The 23,164-nt window shown below is 45.5% G+C and overlaps 2 protein-coding genes across 9 annotated transcripts; one reads left to right on the plus strand and one right to left on the minus strand.

The window, feature by feature from the left end:
• Positions 1 to 269: 269 nt before the first annotated feature.
• tpx2 (TPX2 microtubule nucleation factor) lies at positions 270 to 12,098 on the minus strand. 4 transcript variants are annotated; one of them, XM_070544930.1, is made up of 17 exons: positions 11,870 to 12,098; positions 5,749 to 5,893; positions 4,879 to 5,010; positions 4,694 to 4,802; positions 4,552 to 4,611; positions 4,327 to 4,437; positions 3,785 to 3,894; positions 3,567 to 3,709; positions 3,160 to 3,328; positions 2,932 to 3,070; positions 2,119 to 2,338; positions 1,946 to 2,041; positions 1,689 to 1,862; positions 1,469 to 1,615; positions 1,278 to 1,389; positions 616 to 800; positions 270 to 546 (listed from the first exon to the last, which is right to left on the minus strand). In XM_070544930.1, exons 2-17 carry the CDS (start codon positions 5,861 to 5,863, stop codon positions 436 to 438), a joined length of 2,133 nt encoding a protein of 710 aa, XP_070401031.1. In that variant the 5' UTR covers positions 5,864 to 5,893; positions 11,870 to 12,098; the 3' UTR covers positions 270 to 435. The 4 variants fall into 4 exon arrangements, with proteins under 4 accessions (XP_070401031.1, XP_015824143.1, XP_015824141.1 ...); XM_015968657.3 differs by lacking the exon at positions 11,870 to 12,098 and adding an exon at positions 6,128 to 6,218 and having other exon boundaries at positions 616 to 782; XM_015968655.3 differs by lacking the exon at positions 11,870 to 12,098 and adding an exon at positions 6,128 to 6,218.
• rhoaa (ras homolog gene family, member Aa) lies at positions 12,062 to 21,740 on the plus strand. 5 transcript variants are annotated; one of them, XM_015968652.3, is made up of 6 exons: positions 15,665 to 15,770; positions 18,786 to 18,973; positions 20,291 to 20,446; positions 20,532 to 20,652; positions 20,735 to 20,865; positions 21,332 to 21,740. In XM_015968652.3, exons 3-6 carry the CDS (start codon positions 20,291 to 20,293, stop codon positions 21,503 to 21,505), a joined length of 582 nt encoding a protein of 193 aa, XP_015824138.1. In that variant the 5' UTR covers positions 15,665 to 15,770; positions 18,786 to 18,973; the 3' UTR covers positions 21,506 to 21,740. The 5 variants fall into 5 exon arrangements, with proteins under 5 accessions (XP_070401033.1, XP_015824137.1, XP_015824138.1 ...); XM_070544932.1 differs by lacking the exons at positions 15,665 to 15,770; positions 18,786 to 18,973 and adding an exon at positions 12,062 to 12,314; XM_015968651.3 differs by lacking the exon at positions 18,786 to 18,973 and having other exon boundaries at positions 15,636 to 15,766.
• The last annotated feature ends 1,424 nt before the right edge of the window (positions 21,741 to 23,164 follow it).

Here is a 23,164-nt window from a genome sequence, read left to right on the forward strand (position 1 = left end):
CCAGCAGCTCTGCAGAATTCTGATGGAACGTTGTGGGAAAACAAACTAAATCCAAGTTTCCTCTGCTTCAAAAATCGGTTTAATACAAGTGGAGCTGAACCTGAACAATCCTCCAAAAGTTACAGTAAAACAAAAACAAGCCGAGAAAACAGCAGAAATTATCAGTGAAACTTTCTTAAACCAGCACACCGTCCTGTTGGTCCGGGTGAACCTGGACAGTGTGTGTGTGTGTGTGTGCGTGCGTGCGTGATGAGTAACCAAAAGCATCCGACCATCCATCCATGTTTATTAAAAAACAAACTTTTACACAATTTACACAAAGTTCAGAAGTAAGTTTTAAAAAAGCGATTTAAATCTTCAGAAAGTTTTCTTTCACGACTAGAAGGCAATAAAAACAAAAATAAAAAGGGAATCAGATCAATATTTTCCTGCTGCTCACAAACGGAACCGGTCGGAGAAGTTGGGAGACTCCGGAACGGTGAGAGGAATTTCCGACTTCTTCAGCTGAACCGGTTTATAGTGTCTGATGGGCTGGGCCTTGTGGACCTGGAGAACAAACAGATGCTGAACCTCCGTGTTGTTTGGATGAATCCGTAAACAAACCTCTCTCCTCACCTGCTCCTGCCTCAGCCTGGCTATCTCCTCCCGCTGCTTCTGCTCCTCCTCCTGTCTCTGCTCCGCCTCCATGCGCGCCCTGAGCGCCTCCTTCTCAGCGATCAGGCGCTCATACTCCTGCCACTCCTGGGCACGCCGCTCCGTCGCCAGCGTGAACGGCTCCACCACTGTAGAGGAATCAATGTCTTCTCAGGAGCGGCCAGGAGGACGGCGGTGAAAACAGAAACAAGGTGAGTGACGCGTCGCTCGGCCGAGGAGCGCCGCAGCCTCTACGCTGCGGCGCTCCTCGGCCGAGCTGAGGTAAGCAGGAGCTCTCAGCCCGCAGGAACCACCTGGAGGGTTCTGCTAGTGGTTCTGGGACACAGCTGTTCAACCCTGGTCCTGGAGGTCTTCTGCTCAGGTATGTTGGACCGAGGAACCCATCCAGGCCTGCAGGGACCGGGGTTGGACAGCCCTGGACCAGGAACCCATCTCAGATGGTTCTACTAAAAGTGCCTCCTGAGAACCCAAAAACAGCAACAGGCAGATTCTGTTTTGACCCGACTGGTTCTGGTTCCAGGTCTAAACCTGAAACCAGAAAACCCAGCCGGTTTGTTTCGGAACCAGAACTGCTCAACCTGAAATGGTACCGGGTCTGCTGGGTTTAGAACCATCTCATTTACCGATTCCTGGCTGGACGTCCTTCTTCGGCCTGAACGGTTCTTTATGGGTGACCGTGTTGGGCCGGGCCTTAAACATGGCCGCCTCCTCTTGTTGCTTCTGCTCGTCTTTGACCTGCAGGACAAAACGGTCCATCAGCACAAAGCATCAGAACCTGAACACCTGTCTGGACCGGATGAGGACTCAACGGTACCATCTGCTCCCAGCGGCTGTGCTTCACAGAACCTCGCTCGTCTAGGAGCAGCTTGAACGGCTCGGGCTTCGTCGGTTCCAGCGGCTTCTTCTCAGGCAGGACCACGGCCGTGAAGTCCGGCAGCAGCTGAGCCTTAAACTGTGGAACCTAACACGGGAGAACCAAGTGAGTCGCCTGGGTTCCGAGTCACGGTTCTGGTTCCGAGTCAACGACACTCCACCTGCTCGTTTCGAAGCTTCTCCAGCTTTTTCTCCTTCAGGGCCTGGCGTTCCTTCTCCCGCTGCTCAAAGGAGAACGGACACACTTCCACGTGGTGGTTCTCCGGGAGCCGCGGCTGAAACGGGATGCCATAGTGGGGCACCACCCGAGCTTTGACAGGAGATGGAGGTTTGACCTGAACAGAACCTGGACGTGTTAGCGACACACACACACACACACACTTGAGCCGAGCCACGGGACAGATCAGCATCTCCTTACTTCCTCCACCTTCCGGTCCAAACGAACTCTTTTCTTCAGGGCGAACGCCGGAGATTCCGGAACAGTTGGGGGTGGGATACTCTTCAGCGGGATTCCCTGTTGACAGGAAAATATCTGATTTACTAAAAATAAACCTAGTCTTCCCAGAACCAGCAAGGCCCAGGTCCACTCACCACGACCTCCTCCAGAACCTTCTTAGGAAGCGGCTTGGCCCTGAAGGTGTAAGGTTCTTCCTCGTGTTGAGGGTTCTTGGTCATTTGCCTCTCCTGGAGCCGTTTTTCGATCTCCAGCTGGAAGCCTTCAGCGACAGTGGGCTCCTTCACCGCAGGCCTCCTCAGCTCCTCGGCACCTTCCAGAATCTTCCTGTTCAGCTCCAGAGGTTTGATCTTAACCCTGAGAGAGAAAAATGATGAAAATCACGAGGCGCTTTGCAAAAACAAAAAATATAGAAAAGATTTCAAAAAGTGATTAAAAATAAGTTTAAAATGAGAAAAAACTGGAATATAACTTGTGATAAAACCATAATAATGTAAGGAAAGAGGGAAATCAGTGGATCCCGGGAAAGGCGGAGTAAGGAGAGGGAGGTGATGGAGTCACACCAAAACCTGAACAGGTGAGTTTAAAGGAGACCACTGAGTCCACTGATCTCAGGCTCAGGGGGAGAGAGGTCCAGAGTCTGGGGGCCACAGCAGCAGATGATCTGTCACCTTTGACCTTTAGCCTGGTGCTGCACAACCAGTAGGCTTTGATCACTGGACCTCAGGGACCTGCTGGGGGTGTAGGGACTAAGAAGATCACCAATGTAAGATGGTGCTTGTCCATGTAAGGCCCTATAGACCAGAACCAGGATCTTGAAATGAACCCTGAAGTTGGCTGGCAGCCAGTGAAGCTGGAGGAGAAGCGGGGTGATGTGGGTGTGTTTGGAGGACTTGGTCAGCATCCAGAAGCAACACGAGCATCACAAGCTGAGCAGACGCGGTTCTTACTTCTGGATCTTTTCCAGCTCCTCAGCCTCCAGCTCGGCGCTGCTCTTCACGTGAACCGGTCGGCTTCGCTCGCGGGTGATCAGGTGGGGGGAGTGAGGCTCCGTGAGCTTCAGGTGCTGGCTTTTCACCGAAGACGGTCCTGAAACAACAACCAACAACCCATCAGTGGGCCTGGTTCCTACTCCAAACCAACGAGGTGTTCCATTCAGCTCTACAAACCCATCCCACCTCTCTCCAGACTCCTGCTGCTCCGTAAGTGGTACCGGGTGGGAGTCCGCCTCTGGAACAGCTCCACCTGCTGAGCCATCGGTACGTAGTCCTCACGCTCCTGCACTTTCTTGTGACCGCCTGAGAAGTTGAAGGGTTTGGGGATGGTGGCGCCTCTCCGAGCTTTTGCCTTTAACATAAAAACGACGACGCAAGAATCTCGTGAGTTTTCTGCACCAAATCTGTGATTTCATCCTCTCACCCCAACAGCCAGCTCCTAAAGACGTCAGCATGAACATAAACGCTTTAAATGTTCTGCCTTGTGTAAAATCTTCAGACCCAGTAAAGATGAAAGCACAACTCGGCACATAAAACGAAACCAGCAGTTTACAGACTCGGCTGAAAGCGAGGCGGGCCGGGCGCCTTACCGGGGAGGAGGGCTTCCGGAGTTGCCGCACAAAATCCACCTCCTTCTGCACCGGGTTCGAGGAGGCCTTGACACGAGCGTCGGTGCTGAAGGCGAAGTCCTGCGGTACGGTGCTGGCCAGGACCAGCTTCTTCGGCGGTGGCCCTGAAACGGCAGCGATCATCAGACACTCGGGTTCATTCACGCTTCAGAAACATTTCCTGGACCCGAGCCACTCACTGCCGGCCAGAGCAGCCTTGTAGCTGGCCTCGTTTCGCCGACGCTGCTGAGCCACTTCGTTCTGGAGACTTCTGATTCTCTCCATCTCCAACTGCTCAGAGGTAACGGGCCTGCTCAGACACAGTTTAAACGTTATGCTGCATTTCAGCCCAGAACAAAAACACGCAACTGTTTAAATACAACACGGCTCGACGACTAACGTCTGAGTGGACTGAAGTTCCCCGCGGACAACAGCAGGGGGCAGAGTCGTGCCATTTAACCAACACGGAAGTGATTCAACTCAGACGGTCTTAGCCAAAAACAGAAATGACAAATCCTGGAGTTGGGAATGACATCCCACCTGCTCTGATGTCATTCCCAGATCGTTCTCCAATGTCTGAGCTAAACTAAAACGGGAATGATTCAACAGAAACAGGATTCAAACCAAATCTTCAGCCGGGTTAAAATGGACCAGTAAACGGCCAGAAAGAACCAAAGACGTTTCAGGTTCGGCGGGTGAGCAGCTGCACCGGTTCCACCGGTGGGAGCAGTGAAGGACTCACTCTGGAGCAGCGGAAGTGGCTTCAGGGGCCTTACAAGACTTCTTGGAGCTCCACCGCTCGCTGCTGCGGGAACCGGGCTTCCCGCCTCTGGGCTTGGGTGCAGCAGGGATCCTGCAGCAGAGATTGGAGGTGTGAAAATCAAACGCTGGTGACATCTGCAGACGTATGCAGATAACCTGCTCCCAGCAGAACCCGCCATTGTTTAATTAATGAAGTCAACTCAACTCTTTCTGCTTCTTCAATGGAGGTTCTGATGAACCCGAGGTCCCTTTACGCTTCGAAACCCTGAAACGAATCAAACGGATCTAGTCTAGTTCAGGACTGCAGATTAGGAACACCCCTGTAATCTGCTGAGAGCAGCCGCTACCTGCGCGGCTGGCCAGGGATACCGGACCTCTTCGGTCGAACGACCCTCTGGCGCTCTTCTCCCCACGATGTCACCATGTTCGAAGGTGGAGATGCAGACGCGTTTTGACCTGAGAAAATATTTCACTCACACAGTTTCATTAAAAGTACAATAAAATAAGTTTTTATACAAAAGACGAGACTGACCTGACACCATTTCCTTCTGGGTGTGAAGAGAGTGGGTCCCACTTTTCTCACCACGTTTAGGTTTCTCGACCCGCATCGCGGAGCTTCTCAGAGGGGTGACGAGGTGAGGATCTGCTCCCTCAGCACGTCGTTCTACTCGGACGTAAAAAGAGTAAGTCACATTCAAGTCTCTGTTTTCAAACGATGCGTTTCTAAAAACAAGCCAAGAAAACGTCGGCCATTATTGTGGTTTCAGTGAGAACTTGCTTTGAGGTGCTGTTTGGATCAGGTTACATTACAGCAGCTAAACTCGATTGTTGTCAAAAAGCAAAATGTTTAATTTGACAACAGAAATAAATGAGTTTATATCCTCGCTTTTCTAGAATCAGAGACCTTTCACATTAAAGCCAGTTATCTGACACCGCTGGAGTAGTTAAACCCAGCAGCTCTTATTTACGGTCTCTCATGTTAATCCTGAAATGTTAAAAATAAAAAGATGAATCAGAATCAGGTGCAATAACTAGTCCTAAAAATCAGAACCGGCATGCTTGGGCTGATTTTACTACTGGTCCAACTTTAAAGTGTTTAATGTGTCAAACATTTCTAAAAGCAGGCGTGTGGATGACAAACGAGGTCTCAGGTCCAAATGCCTATTTACAGGTCATCATCATCATCTGAGCCTAAAGATGTGATCCTCGACCCAAACCCGGCCTGGAAACAAAGATGTCCCCTTCTACAAACACCTGGACCACCAGACTTCCGTATACAGCAGCGAGGATCCAAAATGGGTCAAAACCTCACTAATAACACCCCGTTAGACGCAGAGCGCCGGGTTTTATTCTGCAGCTCAGGTGGAAAGCTGCAGCGAGTGAAGCTCAAAGGAAACCTTACCGAACCAGCTCTCGTCCGTTTCGGCCTCCAGCAGCTCCTTGAAGTCCACGGCGTGGCACGGAGCGTCGAACTCGTAGGTACCAGCGGCTTCGCCTGCGTCGTTGTCCGCCATCATTAACCCGGTTCCGTTTCTCTTGCTGCTTATCTAAAATATACAAATAAAATATCACGAAGACGCCAAAACCAAGAGGCGAGGCATCATCCGACAAAAGCTCAAAGAAAGGAATGGACGGGTGCGCTAACGTTAGCGCCTCTTCCTGTGAAAACCCGCCTAGCGAGGGTCAAACTAGCTCAACGGCCGCCTGTTTTATCTGCATACTCACAGGTTTGAAATGGCTGAATGTGTTGGAAGGACAACACAAAAGTCACCGAGACTCACCAAACACGTCTTCTCCACAAACTCCACCGAACAACACTACAACCGCCGTCCGCCGCAGAGTTTTCTCTGTTTAAATCGCGTTCGTTTAAATGCATCCAATAGCTGACGGGCTGGTCATCAGCTCAACGCTTATTGGCTGATAACAAGCCACGTGTTACGGAACATCTCAGTCTGAGATCAGAGTTAGCGGAGGCTAAAATTTATGCTATATTTATTTGTTTGGCATTTCTTTATATGTCGGCGTTCATTACCTGTTATTTAACCAGAGAGGGCAAAAAAAAAATCCTACTTTTACAACCGCGGCCTGGAGAGAAGCAGGACCCAATCAGGTTCAAGATGCTTCTGTTTCCCGTTCAAAACTTTATTCACTTTGAAAACAAAACAATACGACTAAACTCAAATTTTTAACAGTTGAGTAAACTTGCATTAGAGCATTTATACTATTGTACAAAAAGACACAAAACACGTGTATTTATTATCATTTGTCTTTAAAATCCCAGCATAACTAGTTTTTTTGTGCTGAGTTAACCTAACTAGTTAACTCTATGAAGACCTCTGCATCCCCCCTCTGCATCTTAGCCTCATCTTTGTTCATAAATGCTTTTCAGTCCATCAGTCCCATCATGCTCTCTATAATTAGCCCTCTCAAGCTCAAAATAAGTTTTGATAAAAGGACGAACAACTAAGTCCTTCAGGGGTACTTCTGAGTTTAAAAATGCTCATGAAATACGTGTGTGGAGTAACCAGGTAGGTAGGTTTTAACCTGCCTCCAGAGGGTTACGCTTCTCTGGTTTCTGGTCAGGTCCCTGCTCACTTTAAGAACGCTGTAATCCACCTGCTTCTTAAAAACCAGAGACTTGACCCCTCTCTCCATAGCATCTTCAGACCCATTTTTAAACTTCCATTCATCTCCAAGATCTTGGAAAATGTCAGGGCTAAACAACTCCCACTGCTCTCGATAAACATATGATCTAGTTTCCAGTCAGGTTTTCGTAGAGCTCATTCTACTGAAACAGCTCTTAGGGTCTCTGACCCACAGGGATGCAGGGGACTGTTCTGTTCTGGTCCTGCTGGACCTGACTGCAGCCTTTGACACTGTTGACCATCACCTGATGCTGGAGAGGCTGAGAGACTGGGTAGGCCTATCAGGAACTGCCCTGGAGTGGTTCTCCTCTTATCTTGCTGAGTGTTCCTTCCCTGTGGCCGTCTCCAAGTTTTGGTCCTCCACCACATCCCTCACCCATGGTGTCCCACAAGGTTCTGTGCTGGGACCTCTACCATTTTTTAAAAGTCCTTGGTATGACTAGACCAGGATCTGAACCCTGATCTCCCAGTCTCAGGGTGGACACTACTATAAGGCCACTGAGATCATAAACTTATTATCATTTCATTATCTTGATGCAAGCAACCGCTGTGTTCCCCAAGTCATGTTAAGGTGAAAATGGCTGTATGTGTGTGTGTGTGTGTGTGTGTGTGTATATATATATATATATATATATATATATATATATATATATATATATATATGTACGTATATAACATGGAACAGTAGAAAAATATAGTGAATAAATCAGAAAATAAAAGCAATTCAAATTACAGATTACAAATTACAAAAAAGATGAAACATTCTAGTACAGGACAGATGTGTAAAACAAGGGATTGAGTGAACCAATGAAAACTATGAAATTAATTCAACATAAAAGAGGGCCAAAATCAAACATGTCCTGGAAACGCCAAGCGGAGGAGGTGTGTTTTTAGGTGACTCTTAAAGACTGTCAGAGATGGGGACAGCCTAACTGAGGGTGGCAACTGGTTCCAGAGTGACGGTGCTAGGACTGAGAAAGCCCGGTCCCCGCGAGTACGACACCTAGAACGAGGGACAGCGAGCAGGCCTTGGTCAGAGGAGCGCAGAGCGCGTGATGGGGAGTGTCTGTTCAGGAGAGTTGCCAGATAGGGGGGAGCACAACCCTGGAAGAAATTAAAGACAAAGACGAGGAGTTTTAAGTGTGAATGATAGCAAACCGGAAGCCAGTGCAGGGAGGCCAGAACCGGACTGATGTGGTCCCGTTTCCTGGTCCCAGTCAGGAACCTTGCTGCGCTGTTCTGCACAACCTGTAGGTGACGCAGTGATGACTGACACAACCCTGCATATAGAGAGCTGCAGTAGTCAAGCCTAGAAATTACAAAAGCATGGAGTACCCGCTCCAGGTGGGCTCTTGACAGCATAGGCTTGATTTTTGCAAGGCGTCTCAGGTGAAAGAAACTGGACCGGATCACAGAATTGATGTGAGCATCAAATTTAAGTCCAGCATCAATTTTCACCCCCAAACTGGTCACAACTGGTTTTGAGTAGGGAGAAAGAGTGCAAAGATCAACATGCCGATCCACATTCCTGGTGTTGGGGTGAAAAACAATGAGCTCTGTCTTTCCCTCATTCAGATGCAGAACGTTGGCAATTAGCCAAGACTTCACCTCATTAATGCAGGACACAAAGGACTGGATAGAGTGACCTTTCTCCTGACACAATGGAGAGTAAATCTGGCAATCGTCAGCATACAGATGGAATGATAGGCCAAGTTTACGAAAGATTGACCCCAGAGGTAGCAGATAAATGGCAAACAAAAGAGGACCAAGGATCGATCCCTGCGGGACCCCCAGCGGAGCCCCTCCCAAGAAGAAAAAACATCACCCAGTTTAACACAGAATGTCCGGTTTTGGAGATACGATCTAAACCAATCCAGAGCTGACCCTTTGATCCCAACCCATCGTTCCAAGCAATCCAGTAGAATCGCGTGGTCAACTGTGTCAAAGGCTGCCGTCAGGTCTATCCAATCCAATCCAGTTTATTTATAAAGCACTTTACAAGACCCAGCACAGGAACAAAGTGCTGTACAGAAAGTACATTAAAACAATTGACTAGAAAGAAAACAGCAAAGATAAATAAAACACATGATACATAAAATTAAACTAGCCCTATATTAAAAATAAAAACTTGATAAAACTTGATAAAACCGCATTTGAATCACCTAAAACAGCTAAAATAAAATAAAAAATAGAAACCAACATCTCACAAGGTATTAAAAGCCAGGGTAAAGAGGTGTGTTTTCAGGAGTGCCTTAAAAGCAGATAAGGAACTGGCCTGTCTTATCTCTAAAGGAAGTTCGTTCCACAGTTTTGGGGCTGCAACAGCAAAAGCACGATCTCCTCTAAATTTACGCTCAGTCCTGGGTACAATCAGGAGCAGCTGATCAGCAGACCTGAGAGAGCGGGAGGGAGTGTAAGGCTGTATCAGATCAGAGAGATAAGAGGGGGCAAGGCCATGAAGACCTTTAAAAGCAAATAAAAGAATTTTAAAATGAATCCTAAAAGAAATGGGCAGCCAGTGAAGTGAAGCTAAAACAGGGGAAATGTGCTCAAACTTTCGAGTGCCAGTTAAAAGACGAGCTGCGGCATTTTGCACTCTCTGTAGCTGACTAATACATGATGCACTGACCCCAATGTAGAGTGCGTTACAGTAATCCAGCCGAGTGGTTACAAAGGCGTGGATCACTGTCTCAAAGTGCTGCCGTGAAAGAATTGGCTTTATTTTTGCCAGCTGCCTGAGGTGAAAGAAGCCAGATTTTACCACCGCCTTAATCTGATGTTCAAACTTCAGATCACAGTCCACTTTGACCCCCAAGTTGGTGACAGTTGGTTTAACAAACTGGGCCAAGGAATCTACAAACACATTGGGTGTCTCAGTAGGACTACCAAAAATCATCACCTCAGTCTTTTTATCATTGAATTTTAAAAAATTCACAGACATCCAAGCCTTTATGTCGTCAAGACACTGTAGTAATGGCTGTATGAGGTTTCTGCCTTTTTTCTTTAGAGGGACATAGATCTGACAGTCGTCAGCATACAAGTGGAAAGCAATGCCATGCTTTCTCAATATAGAACCGAGAGGAAGAAGATACAAAGAGAAGAGGAGGGGGCCTAGAACTGAGCCCTGCGGGACACCACACAAGAGCGGAGCGGAGGACGACACATAGTCACCGAGACTGACACAAAAAGTTCGCCCCGCCAAATAGGACCTGAACCACTCCAGAGCTGTGCCGCTAATGCCCACCCAGTGCTCTAAACGAGAGAATAAAACAGCATGATCCACAGTATCAAAAGCAGCTGTCAAATCTAAAAGCACAAGAACAACACAGTCCCCAGCATCAGTAGCTAAGTATATGTCATTAAAAACTTTTAAAAGGGCTGATTCAGTGCTGTGAAAGGGTTTAAAACCAGATTGGAAAACCTCTAATACATTTTGCTTTTCCAGGAAGGCCAATATTTGGCTATGAACTACCTTTTCAAGAATTTTAGAAAGAAACGGTAGTTTGGAGATAGGCCTGTAATTCGCAAGATCCTGCGGATCAAGAGCAGGTTTTTTAATCAGGGGTTTGACTACTGCATGTTTAAAATCTTTAGGGACAACGCCTGACCTCAGACTATGGTTTACCAGCTCAAGAACCAGAGGACCAACTGTAGGTATCACCTCTTTTAAAAGTCGAGGAGGAACAGCATCATTTGGAGACCCTGCAGGCTTAAGATGACCAACAGTCTCCTGTAGAGATGACAGAGTCACAGGCTCAAACCTGTCAAAGACAGCAGAGCAGGAAACAACGACTGAGGGGTCATGAGCACAAGGACAGATTTGAGCCCTTGTGGAGGAGACCTTCTCAATAAAGAAGAGTAACAAATTTTCACATGCTTCTAATGAGGGCTCAATAGAGTCAGCATATGGTGCACTAAGAACAGAGTTAATAGTTTTGAATAACACTCGCGGGTTGTGGCAGTTAGACAAAATAATGTCCGAAAAGTGTTTTCTTTTGGCCTCTTTCACAGTTCTTTGATATTGACGCCAACAGTCCTTCAGCATCTGAAATGACACCTGTAGTTTGTCCTTTTTCCATTTGCGTTCAGCTCGACGGCAGTCGCGTCTGACAGCTCGGGTCATTTCGTTCAGCCAGGGCTCACATTTGGTTTTAGGCCGCCTGGTTTTTAATGGAGCCACAGTGTCCAAAGCAGTCCGACAGGTGGAATAAAACCAAGAGCTCAGATCATCAGTCTGGCTGCATAAAAAATCCGGGATCTGACAAATCTGGTTAAAGACTGTTGAAAAGTGCTCAGCAGTGGAGGAGTTAAAAACACGTCTGCACTGAGCAACAGCGCGAGGTTTAACTGAGGCACATACAAGAGGAACTTCAAACAACACAGGACTGTGGTCAGAAAACACAGCATCACAAATCTCTATGTTAAAACTAGGGAAGCCATGAGATAAAACAAGATCAAGTGTGTGTCCACGTTCATGTGTGGGACCTGCCACACATTGCACCAGATTAAACGAATCAATAAGGTTTAAAAAGCCCCTCGCCATGGGCATATCAGGGCAACACACGTGAATATTAAAATCCCCAACAATAAGAATACGATCATATTTTGGCATGAATTCAGCCAAAAAATCAGCAAAATCATCCAAAAAGTCCTTATTGTATTTAGGAGGCCGATAAACCACCGCACACAACACTGTGTGAGAGCAGCCCAGCTCAAACACAGACAGTTCAAAGCTGGTAAGCGACGGGGTTGGTAGCTGTTTACATCTAAAATGACTTTTAAAAATAGTGGCTATTCCTCCTCCTCGGCCCAACAAACGCGGGGCATTAAAATAGCAGCAATCGCCAGGTAGAAGATCTGAGAAGATGCTGCACTCACCGGCGCTCAGCCACGTCTCGCAGACACAGAGAAAATCCAGTCCTCGGGATGTAAAAAAATCCTTCAAAATAAATGTTTTATTCGCTAGCGACCTAGCATTTACCAGGCCAAACCTGGCAGTAAGCGGCGGGTCCCCGTCGCTAGCCGCCATAGAAGCCCGACACAGAGGCCGCAGGTTTTGCGGATTCACACCACGCCGGCGGGGACGAGGAGAGCAGGGTTTTCGAGGCTGGGACGTCCCATCCAGGCCGAAGACAGGTACCAGCCAGGCACAGACAGGATCCAACGATCGCCGAGAGAAGCAGATGTTTGGCACCGCTCCTTGTTTTCTAAATAAGGGCTTGTGAGAATAGCCTAAAGAAGCTTTCATCTTCACCAGGAAGCCGGCCCGGCGACCCCGGCGACGGCACTTATGCCGGGGTGGTGGATCTGGAACACGGCACAGGTGAGCCGGGATCTCCGATATTAGCGGGGGCAGAGTTTTATGTCCAGCTTGGTTCCATTTTGCCCAGCTTTTGACAGAAGGTCGGAGATCCAGTAGGGTTAGGCGATCATATACCAAGAGAGAGTTGGCATTTCCTACAATAGTCAATAAAATAAAAACAACCAAATAAAACACTGGTAGTGACAGACGGCAAGCCATGCACACCGGCGCCATCTTACCACGCTCCCATTTCACACTCGAGGAGGAACAGCATCATTTGGAGACCCTGCAGGCTTAAGATGACCAACAGTCTGTCTAACAACAGAAGCACCACAGATGTTCCCTGATGTAGTGATAGATAGATGTCATTTAGGACCCTCAGTAGAGCCGACTCTGTGCTATGGCCAGACCTGAACCCTGATTGGAAAACCTCAAACAGATCAGAGTCAGCTAAATGTGAGACCAGCTGCTGATAAACGACTTTCTCAATCAGTTTTGATGTAAAAGGCAGGGTAGAGATAGGCCTGTAATTTTCTATCACAGAGACATCAGCACCAGTTATTCACATAATAACTATAGTAGCAGTAATATTGCACATGTCGGTGATAATATTAGTTGTGGAATGTTACAGATGTATTGGTTCCGCATTAGTATTGACCATTATAGAGTCTAACAGGGGCAGCAGTAGCTCAGGTGGTAGAGCGGGTTGCCTCATGATCGGAGGGTCATGGGTTTGATTCCAGCTCCCGCCAGAGGTATTCCGCTGTTGTGTCCTTGGGCAAGACACTTCACCCAACTTGCCTGTGTTAGTGGTGGTCAGAGGGGCCGACGGCGCCAAATGGCAGCCTCGCCTCTGTCAGACCTCCCCAGGGCGGCTGTGGCTACAAGTAGCTTACCATCACTAGCAGTGTGTGAATGTGAGAGTGTGTGGAAAGCGTCTTTGGGGGTCTAGAAAAGCGCTATATAAGTTCAATGCATTTTTTTTTAACAGTGGCAGGTAGGAAAGACCTACTATGTCTCCTTCACACAGCGAGGATGGATCAGCTTGAAGCTGCTCTTCAGAGCAGATGGGGCATCCTGCAGGGGGTATGACTCACATGGTCCAGCTTTGATCTGATATAATTATGAGATACAAAGTCATAATTGGGATATTTTTTTATCTGAGTGCCAGGAATGGGCTTCCACTGCTTAGAAAAGAAAAGGGAAAGAAAGAAAAAGAAGATATTTAGCCAGTCATATTAATAAACTAGATGCTGTTTGAATGCTGGATGGCTGAAACTGTTAGCTGAAGCTGCTGAACAGCTGAACTGAAGCTGAAGCAAAACTGTCAAAATGAGCTGAATGTATTGACAGATGTAGAAGCAAAAAGCAGCAACAACCAAATAAAGCACAAAAAGTAAGTGAATAATAGAGAAAAATAATCCTAAACAGCAGAAAACTGAAATCTGTGAAAATTGTTTAAAAACTGGGCAGCTAAAATGTCTAAACACCTGTTATTTCAGTTGGACTAGTTTAACAGTTTAATATTTACATTTAGCTGAACTGTGAAATTAGCAGTTCAATCAATCAATCAATCAATCAAAGCTTTATTTATAAAGCGCCTTCCGCAACCCTGTCAGGAAGCCCAAGGCGCTATGCTAAATTCAGAAACTGATTGCTGAAGCTGCTGAATAGCTGAAGTGAAGCTGAAACTAAGCTAAACTGTCAAAATGAGCTGAATGTATTTAAGGATTTAGAAGCAAAAAATCACCAGCAAGTGTAGAATAAAGGTGAAGCATGGACAAAAAATGCCAAACAGCAGAAAACTTTAATCTTTGAACATTGAATAAAAAACTCAAAATTTGAAATGTTAAACAGCTGGCATTTGAATGAGAATAATTTAACAGGTACATTTTTACAATTGGCTGAGCTGTGAATTTAAAAACATTTGCTTGTATCTGAAACTGATAGATAAACATGTGCAGACTTGATATGGGATGGATGAATGGTTGGATGAATGAAATGACAGATGGATTGTTGGATCGATGTTAGATGGTTTATTGGATGGATAGAAGCATGGATGGATTTATATGTGGATGGATGAATTCCTTAGGCCAAGCCGATCGATTTGATGTCTCACATGTGTGGGTGTGAAAGTCCATTTAGCCAGAAGATGATTGACCTCTCTCAGCCAATCAGGCAGCGGTAACACTTACAGATAAAACAAAACCCATTCTGAAAAGCTGACAGAAATTCCTACTTTTTGAGATATAATTTGTTTCGGTACTCCAAACGGTCTGGGCGTTGGAAAGAGTTGTTTCCAGAAAACGTGAAGGTCAAAAGTTACGGTGTGGAATTTTCAGTTTAGAGTGGGGAGACATTTTTTATTTATTTAAATATTCTCAAACAAATGAACCGTACGACCACAATGTTTGGAGTACATTCATGATTTATAGCTCAAAACGAAGGTATATCCGTTAGCTGCAAGCCAGCGTGCGTCTCATTTCAATCGGACTTACTGTTTTCTCAGGACAATGCCAGAAATGGAGCAAAGGAGGGTCACTGCTCCTATCTCTGCCCATTATGATTTTTGAGATTTTTTCTGAAAATCTCAAGCCGTACCTCAACTTCTACCTGTGTTTTAGAAAAACTGTAATAGACATCAAAAAGATTTTTTAACCAGTAATAGCTGAAAGTGTTGTGAGTTTGTTGAAACTTGAATGAAGTCTCTAGGTTGAAGTTAACCTATAAGAGTTCAAAAAAGTGATAGGATTTAGCTGAAAATTGAGCAATCCCATTCATTTCAATGAGACCAAAAATCGCAGAAAAAGCTGAATATCTAAAAAAGTATTAAATATTCTAATACCAAAAGTCATTGCTGGGATAAGCTGAACGAGCTGAACGTTTTGATACCGAAATTGTGTAAATAGTTGAAGAATTGTGGAAGTAGTTAAATGCCAAAAAATGTACGGAAGCAGACTAACTAACTAACTAACTAACTAACTAACTAACTAACTAACTAACTAACTAACTAACTAACTAACTAACTAACTAACTAACTATAAGGAGAAACAGGATCACTATAGTTTGCATTCAAACAATAGTCTGCCTTGTATGCAGGGTCATATATGATGCAGTTGATGACAATATTTCATTACAGATGCTGTCATGTCAAGTTTAGACATGCTTATTTTTTAGTGTACTGTAATATGGACAGTCGACAAATGTCTAGGAAATAACAGTGAATGAATAAATAAATCAGCCAGCAAGCCTTTATTTTGGGCGAGAGGAAGAAAGCAAGTACACAGTTTTACTGCATTCAATGACAATAACCCTGTAAAAGTTATTATTTCTTTTGATTGGCAGATGGATCTTTCAGTCATAACTTTCCTGTATTCTATTGGCTGAAAGTGTGGCTTGTGGGCGGGTTACTCCTTGACGCACTCTCCTGGGCTGGGCGGGGCTATTGAGTCCAACAGGAAAAGTAAGGAAAGGCGAGTATGTCTCTTTTTAACGATGAAATTCTCCGCTAGAGACTCGTTAGATTGATTATTTACGTTACCTCTTTAACTATTAGTGAAACCTTTGTAGTCAGACGAGACTAAACTAAGTTGTTTGGACTCATCAAAACGGCCCGTTTCCCTTAAAAACTCAGCGACGTTAGCAAGCTAATGTTAGCTTCTTTCCATGGGCTAGGCCAAGTTAGCCGACACTTCCGTGAGACAAAACAAACTGTCTCGTAGACGCAAATATAAGTAAAATTAGGTTATGTGTAACTTTTTAGTGAAATGTACCCGATTGTTACAGTTTTCCTTCAAAGCAAAGTTGAACAAGCGAGTGACGAAACCGTAATTAAACGTAAATGTAGGAAATTGACCGTTAGGCCAGAAAGCTGAGCCTAAAGGTTTAATCCTGTTTTTATTGTTGGGAGAAAAGTGTTGAAAGCGCAACAGCAGCCCAGTTCCTTCAGCAAAAGTTTAATAGTTTTTGTAAGGAGGGCTGGCTTTAATCCAAAGGTTTAAAAGTAGGACTATTTGGATTAATTTAACATATAAGCTAATAAAAACCTTATTTCCATTTACAACTAGTATACAGTTGTATAGAAATATGTTCAAATTAATACTCATATGAAACCCAGGTAGTAAATATTTACTTCATGGAAGATAACTTGTATAGTAGTATAAAAACCTGTTATCTCCTGTTACATGTGCCTTGAGAGTTTTTGTCATTGGGGGTTTATTTGTTGATCTAAATGAGCAGAGCCATGATTATTTATAATACAGTTCTCAGACCTTTTCAAAACTCTTGATCCATCCTTTTTAAAAATGTTGCCTCTAAAGAACCAGAATGTGCTGTAAGAGTGGGTTTGAACAGCAATTCTCTTGGATTTCTGAAGGTCTAAAACCAAACTGGACTGGATCTCAAGGCAATCCATTTGTAATGCATGTCACTTTCATTTTATTTCTCAACTTCAAAATTTCTTCAAATTTCTGAGCATTTTTAGACAAGAACACAAAATATGGTAAGACATTTTGGGTGATTGGGAGGGATTGGAGCTTGACGTGGCACTTCCTGTCAGCCTTTTGCTCAAAAACCTCCTAGTTGTCATAAATGTGGTGTATTATTGTGTGATAAACTAGGAACCTGTGAATTCATGACCCAGTTGACCTTTCTTGATCCAGCTTCGTCAGTTTTGTGGTGGTTTTGGCACCAGCACAGCCCTTTGCATCGTGTTGATGCTGGCGGTCTGTAGCGTGAGCCTCCAGTTAGCGACGAGGCAGGAAGACGGGAGGAGACAGGAAGTTGCGACACCCCTGTTACCAAACACTACTAATGGGAGCTATGAGGAAATCCTCGGCCCATACCATTTGTTTTCTCTCAGTTAGAAAACGTCATTATGCTCGGAAATCACAGGAGATGTTATCATGCCTCACTCACTCCCGAACTTCCAGGGTTGGCCTGTTTTAGTTTTGACACAAGCAGGGACCCGTAGCTCTGGTGCCACACATGGCTCCTTGTGACTAACACTGAGATACTTTGTTTAAATCGACACAAGGGCAGGGTGGTTTATTCTGTTTTCCTGCTCAAACCTCAGCATGAAGAGAACAGTTCCTGCACACATAAATTTGCCTGTGGTGATTTTAATTAGAAGATAAAACATTAGTCTCTCAGTTCCTCATCATTTTAAATCGTTCTAATATATTAGGAGAAATTTCTGAACAGTTTTAATTGTTTTCTGCAATTTTTTTTACTTGTATGCAGCACATTCATGAACTCCAGTGCACATATTTATTCATGTACCGTATTTTCTGGAGTAGAAGTCGCTCCGGAGTAGGAGTCGCACCAGCCATAAAATGTATAATGAAGAAGAAAAAACATATATAAGTCGCATTTTGGGGGGAAATTTGATTATTTTTCTTACAAAATCTGAGACCAAGCGTTTCACATTGCAAGACAAGTACCGGTAACAATAATAATAAACAATGCGGGTGCAGCAGCACGCCACGGTCTCCAGCAGAGGATGGCGGTGTTTGAAACCCTCCCAGCGGGACAGGGGAGCTCATTCCTGGGTTGGAGCCGGCCCGCAGCAGCGCGCCACAGGCTGCAGCAGGTGATGGGCGGGGCAGAGGAGCGGAAACCTGGGCCGGATCCAGTGCGTAACAGGCTCCAGCAGGTGATGGCTTTGTGGTTTTTATTCCCAGCAGGGCAGGGGAGCTCATTCCTGGTCCGGAGCCGGCCCGCAGCAGCGCGGTGTAGCCTACATAATTTGGTATATAAGTCGCTCCGGAGTATAAGTCGCAGGACGGCCAGACTGTGAAAAAAAAGTGCGACTTATTGTCCGGAAAATACGGTATTTGTGTAGTCGTCATTAAATGATCGATTGGAATTGAAACAAAAACGTTCCTACACATAGAAAGCTGTTGTTAGAAAAAGTCACATCTGGTATTAAGTAAATAAGGATCGAGGCCTTTTGAGAACTTTTAAATCATAAATGACAGCATTATGTTTAGTTTCAGCATAGTTTATTTTTCCCTCAACTTTTACGGGAAGAAAAATGTCACAATGGATCATAGATGACCAATAAAAGACGAGAAATGTTTTCATCGTAGTGGTAAAGTCATGTTTCTCTACAGCGATGCTCCCTATCGGCTTTTTTTTTTACCAATGTACTGATCTGGTCCAACTCTTAATTTGTGATACCAGTATATTCAGGACCCCCTCATAACAAAACCAACTAAATAATTTGAGGTAGCTAACCTTACATGTCCCATCTAGCATACGTATCTGCTCAAAACAGGACAACCACTTCACTTTATGCTAGGCCAGCTGTGCTAAACAAACAAATATATCTCAGACTTAAAGATCAAAGATATTTGTCCAAAATACTTTGGCTCTGTCATATTTTGACATTTTGAGTGAAGTAGCTGAATAGTGTGACGTATAATATGTGTATGGTATGTAAAGTTGCCATAAAAAAATTAAAATCCATCCATTTTCTCCCGCTAATCCGAGGTCGGGTCGCGGGGGCAGCAGCCTAAGCAGAGAGGCCCGGACTTCCCTCTCCCCAGCCACTTGAGCCAGCTCCTCCGGGGGAATCCCAAGGCGTTCCCTGGCCAGCCGTGAGACACAGTCCCTTTAGTGTGTCTTGGGTCTTCCTGTAGGCATTTTCCTGGTTGGACGTGCCCGGGAAATCTTACCAGGTAGGCGTCCAGGAATCCTAACCAGATACCTGAGCCACCTCAACTGGCTCCTCTCAATGTGGAGGAGCAGCGGGTCTACTCCGAGCCCCTCCCAGATGTCCGAGCTTCTCACCCTGTCTCTAAGGGAGAGCCCAGCCACTCTTCGGAGAAAACTCATTTCAGCCGCTTGTATCCGCGATCTCGTTCGTACAGTCGCTACCCAAAGCTCGTGACCATAGGTGAGGGTTGGAACGTAGATTGATCGGTAAAGTGACTCAGCTCTCTCTTCACCACGACAGACCGGTACAACGGCCGCATCACTGCAGACGCGGCACCAATCCACCTGTCGATCTCACCTGTCTAAAATAAAGGTTTTCTGGCCAATATTTACCATTTTTTATATATTGGCATTAGGGCTGCATAATATATCGTAAATATATCGTCATCGCAATATTAATCACTCATCTAATATCGCAGGTTTTCCTAATATCGTGCAGCCCTAATTGGCATCAATCGATAAATACCTCCCTAGTAAATCTGACTTAAAGTCAAGCACATCCCGGCACCCTGGTGCTGCTGCAGATTTTTATATAAATGTATATTTTTATCACTTATTAAATGCTCTAAAAAATCTTATAATGATCAGTTGTGAATATTTAATACTTGGTCAGTTTGTCTTTAGTTAGATGTCTGATTTTAACAACGAGCGGTGCACAAAATTAAGATTTAACGGCAGGTTAAGGTCGGAGTTCAGAAACGACTTCGGTCTCAGAAGTTTCGTGAATCAGCTGATGCTATTAGTGACGTTTTAGCATGAAAATGAAGTGGAAAACGTCTGGATGCCGACCGTGAAACCCAAATATTGGCAGCACAAATTAGCCATCGGCTGACCGTGGCGTTTACCTATCGGCGATAGAAAAAACCGTATCGGTTGACCTCTAATCCGTCGCTACAGAAGTCAGCCAACAGGGCAGTCCGCCATAGAGCGTTGAAGAAGAAAAGGGAGAAGTGCTTCTGTCTGCTCGTCTCAAAGAAAAGCCGAAACCGTCCAAAGTCGTTTCAAACGAGCGGCGTTCCTGAGCTGACGCCATCTTTGTTGTTTTGTTTAGTTGCAGCTCTGCTGTCCTCGTAAAAGGAAAAAAAAAAACACCTGTCGTATTGGTGCTAAGCCTGCTCAACGTGTCTGTACAAAGCGCTGTGATTGGCTGAGCCTAAGCTTAGCCGAGCCAATAGCAGACCTGCTGAGGCTCCCGTGAAGTGAAGCTAGACTGACCTGCAGAGCAAAATCTTAGATCTGGGTGTAAAAGCGTGTGATTTTAATGAGCTCTGCTTGTTCAGATGGCTGCGATCAGGAAGAAACTGGTGATCGTCGGTGATGGAGCTTGTGGGAAGACGTGTCTCCTCATATTGTTCAGCAAAGACCAGTTCCCAGAGGTCTACGTTCCCACCGTCTTTGAGAACTATGTGGCGGATATTGAGGTGGATGGTAAACAGGTGAGCGGTCGAAACGTCTCTGTGTTTGTTTGAGTCTCCGGGTTTGGGACCGGGATTAAATCTGGAGCACCGTGTGCTGTTTCAGGTGGAGCTGGCTCTGTGGGACACTGCAGGTCAGGAGGACTACGACCGGCTGAGGCCCCTCTCCTATCCCGACACCGACGTCATCCTCATGTGTTTCTCTATCGACAGCCCTGACAGCTTAGGTGGGATTACCTCCGCTTTAGCTTTCCAGATGCTTTTCCTCTCAGCGCCGTGTTCCTAACACCCTCCTCCCATCTGATACAGAGAATATTCCAGAAAAATGGACTCCAGAAGTGAAGCACTTCTGTCCCAACGTGCCCATCATCCTTGTGGGGAACAAGAAGGATCTGCGGAACGACGAACACACTCGCAGGGAGTTAGCCAAGATGAAACAGGTGAGGGACGCCTGGCTGCTGGGGAGCGTGTTTGGACACGCTCGGGTTACATGCTCTGGATTCCAGACGCTTCCTGCCACACTGGGACCGGATCCTTATGGAATTTCTAATTTAGATTCATTTTTTAAATGGAGAAACGAGCTCACGTCGGTGAAGCCCGTCAGAACGTCTTAGAACCCATTAGTGAGATTTTAGCTTCGGGATGAGCAGAAAGACTCTGGATTTTTAAACGAGTCTCGATGCTTCGTTCTGCACGAAGGCGGACGAGAACCAGCGGTAGAAAAAGATCGCAACATTTCCAAGATTGAAAAAAAAAAATCCGATAACGGATCATTTCTTTAATTAAACATAAAACTGTCTATTTTGTGATTTAGTACATTTCCTGGGGAAAGTTCGCCCCTGAAATTTCAAACCTAAACATTAAGTCCCTTCGTCAGGAATTTAATGTCCCGTTTGACCCCGACAGGAACCGGTGAAGTCCGAGGAGGCCAGGGACATGGCTAACCGGATCAACGCCTTCGGATACCTGGAGTGCTCGGCCAAGGCAAACGACGGCGTGAGGGAGGTGTTCGAGATGGCCACCAGAGCGGCGCTGCAGTCCAAGAAACGAAACAAGAAGCCCGGCTGCACCCTCCTATAGAGGTCCTGATGGCGGGGTGGGGGCGCCAAACATTCCTCCTGCTCTGCCGCCACAGCGGGCAGATTTCCAGTCCGCGTGACGGACGAGCAGGCTAAAGGAAAAGGGAAGATTCCGAGTTCAGGATAAACGTTCTAAGATTTAAAAAAGTAACAGAAAAACAACGTTATGGTTGAAACCATCACAGCTTTTCCCACTGATCGGGTCTGACCCGGTTCTCCAAACAAACCCGATTCCCTGTAAATCAGATCATGAAGCCCGTCAGAACAAATCAAATAAGCTGGTTTAGAAAACATCCTAAAAATACAGGATGTTAAGTTTCCATGTGCTAAAGTTCCTCGTTCCTGTTCTTGCCAGGAGCCGGACGGCCTAGAACAAAAATATAAGTCCTGATCCAGAACCTGAAGATCATGAGAAGAGGGCTGGATCAGGAGCGGTTCTACCACTGGAGCCTTTCTCACTCATCAGGGTTATCCCCTGCAGCTCAGATTTACGGACCGCCCCTAAACACCTCGCCTGTGACGGGATTTCCTCGAGTCCCGATGTGACGCGTTTCCATGAAAAGGCAAAGATGAGCTGTTCTTACTGGAGACGTATAAAAGGGAACCAACAGCGATCAGCTGAGCTCTTTTCAACCATAAACGCGTGGATTTTAATAATGAAACGAGTATTTTACATGAATCAGACGGTAAACGGGCCTTACTTTACCTCCAGAACCAGAAGTGGGTTCTGCCTGAGGCAGGCGGGTCTTTAAAAGACGCCTCCGTGTTTTCTGCTTTTTTCACAAATTCAGTTAAATGTTTGTTTCTACAGTAAAGCGTCACGATTGTGTCTGATTGTTCTGTTTCTGTAACGAAAGGCAAACAGGAAGTGTTTAAACGTAGAACCGGTTTGGGTTCCTCGTGTCTGAAGGAACGTGAGACTGAATTAGTGGAAGCAGCTGTTTTCATTCTGCTCTTATATAAAATCAACGTCTGATTTAAACCCTCAATCCTGTCTGCTAGGTTAGCCCCTCCTCTCTTCCTGTTACCTGATGCGCTATTCTGCTGGCTTCTCTTGTTTTATTTGCACAAATATTAAAAAAATAAATAAAAAATTAGGTCAGTGGCGGCGAAGTGTGAGATGCAAGCGGCTCCTAAAGGATTTGTAAGAGAAATGCTCTTTTATATACAAACTTTTCTTGAGATTTCTGCAGTTTTTCATGTATTCTAAAGAAAATAAATTCAAATAAAACGTCGAGTCTTCGTGTCACTGTTCAGTCTGAAAGTCTAAATGACCCCAAAGTTCCCCAGAACAGGCGGATCCGAGCGGTTTGGTAACACGTTAGTTTAGGGAACACAAATTAACCATTAATTAGCTGCCATATAATATGCTTATTAGTGGACTGCTAAGTCTGACTTAGTCATTATTAAGTTATTATTAAGCACTTATTACTAATGCCGTCATTCTAACATTAACAGGCCATAAATTGAGTTTTTTCACAATATGGTAAATGGCCTGTATTTGATATAGCTGCAACCCCCCAAGGCGCTTTACAACACAATCACTCATTCACCCATTCACACACTGGTGGGGATGAGCTACGATGTAGCCACAGCTGCCCTGGGGCGCACTGACAGAGGCGAGGCTGCCGAGCACTGGCGCCACCGGTCCCTCCGACCA

This window comes from Nothobranchius furzeri, chromosome 15 (genome assembly GCF_043380555.1).
Source record: "Nothobranchius furzeri strain GRZ-AD chromosome 15, NfurGRZ-RIMD1, whole genome shotgun sequence".
NCBI classification, from domain to species: domain Eukaryota; kingdom Metazoa; phylum Chordata; class Actinopteri; order Cyprinodontiformes; family Nothobranchiidae; genus Nothobranchius; species Nothobranchius furzeri.

What these genes read in the sequence shown, in the direction of transcription:
- tpx2 (XM_070544930.1), bottom strand. Translation starts at nt 5,863, where the DNA reads ATGATGGCGGACAACGACGCAGGCGAAGCCGCTGGTACCTACGAGTTC. An exon ending in TCCGGAAGCCCTCCTCCCCG is followed by an intron (nt 3,329 to 3,566) that starts GTAAGGCGCCCG and finishes TTTATGTTAAAG; the next exon opens with GCAAAAGCTCGGAGAGGCGC. An exon ending in CCAGGCTGAGGCAGGAGCAG is followed by an intron (nt 547 to 615) that starts GTGAGGAGAGAG and finishes TTTGTTCTCCAG; the next exon opens with GTCCACAAGGCCCAGCCCAT.
- rhoaa (XM_070544932.1), top strand. Translation starts at nt 12,282, where the DNA reads ATGCCGGGGTGGTGGATCTGGAACACGGCACAG. An exon ending in GGATCTGGAACACGGCACAG is followed by an intron (nt 12,315 to 20,290) that starts GTGAGCCGGGAT and finishes CTGCTTGTTCAG; the next exon opens with ATGGCTGCGATCAGGAAGAA. An exon ending in AGTTAGCCAAGATGAAACAG is followed by an intron (nt 20,866 to 21,331) that starts GTGAGGGACGCC and finishes TGACCCCGACAG; the next exon opens with GAACCGGTGAAGTCCGAGGA.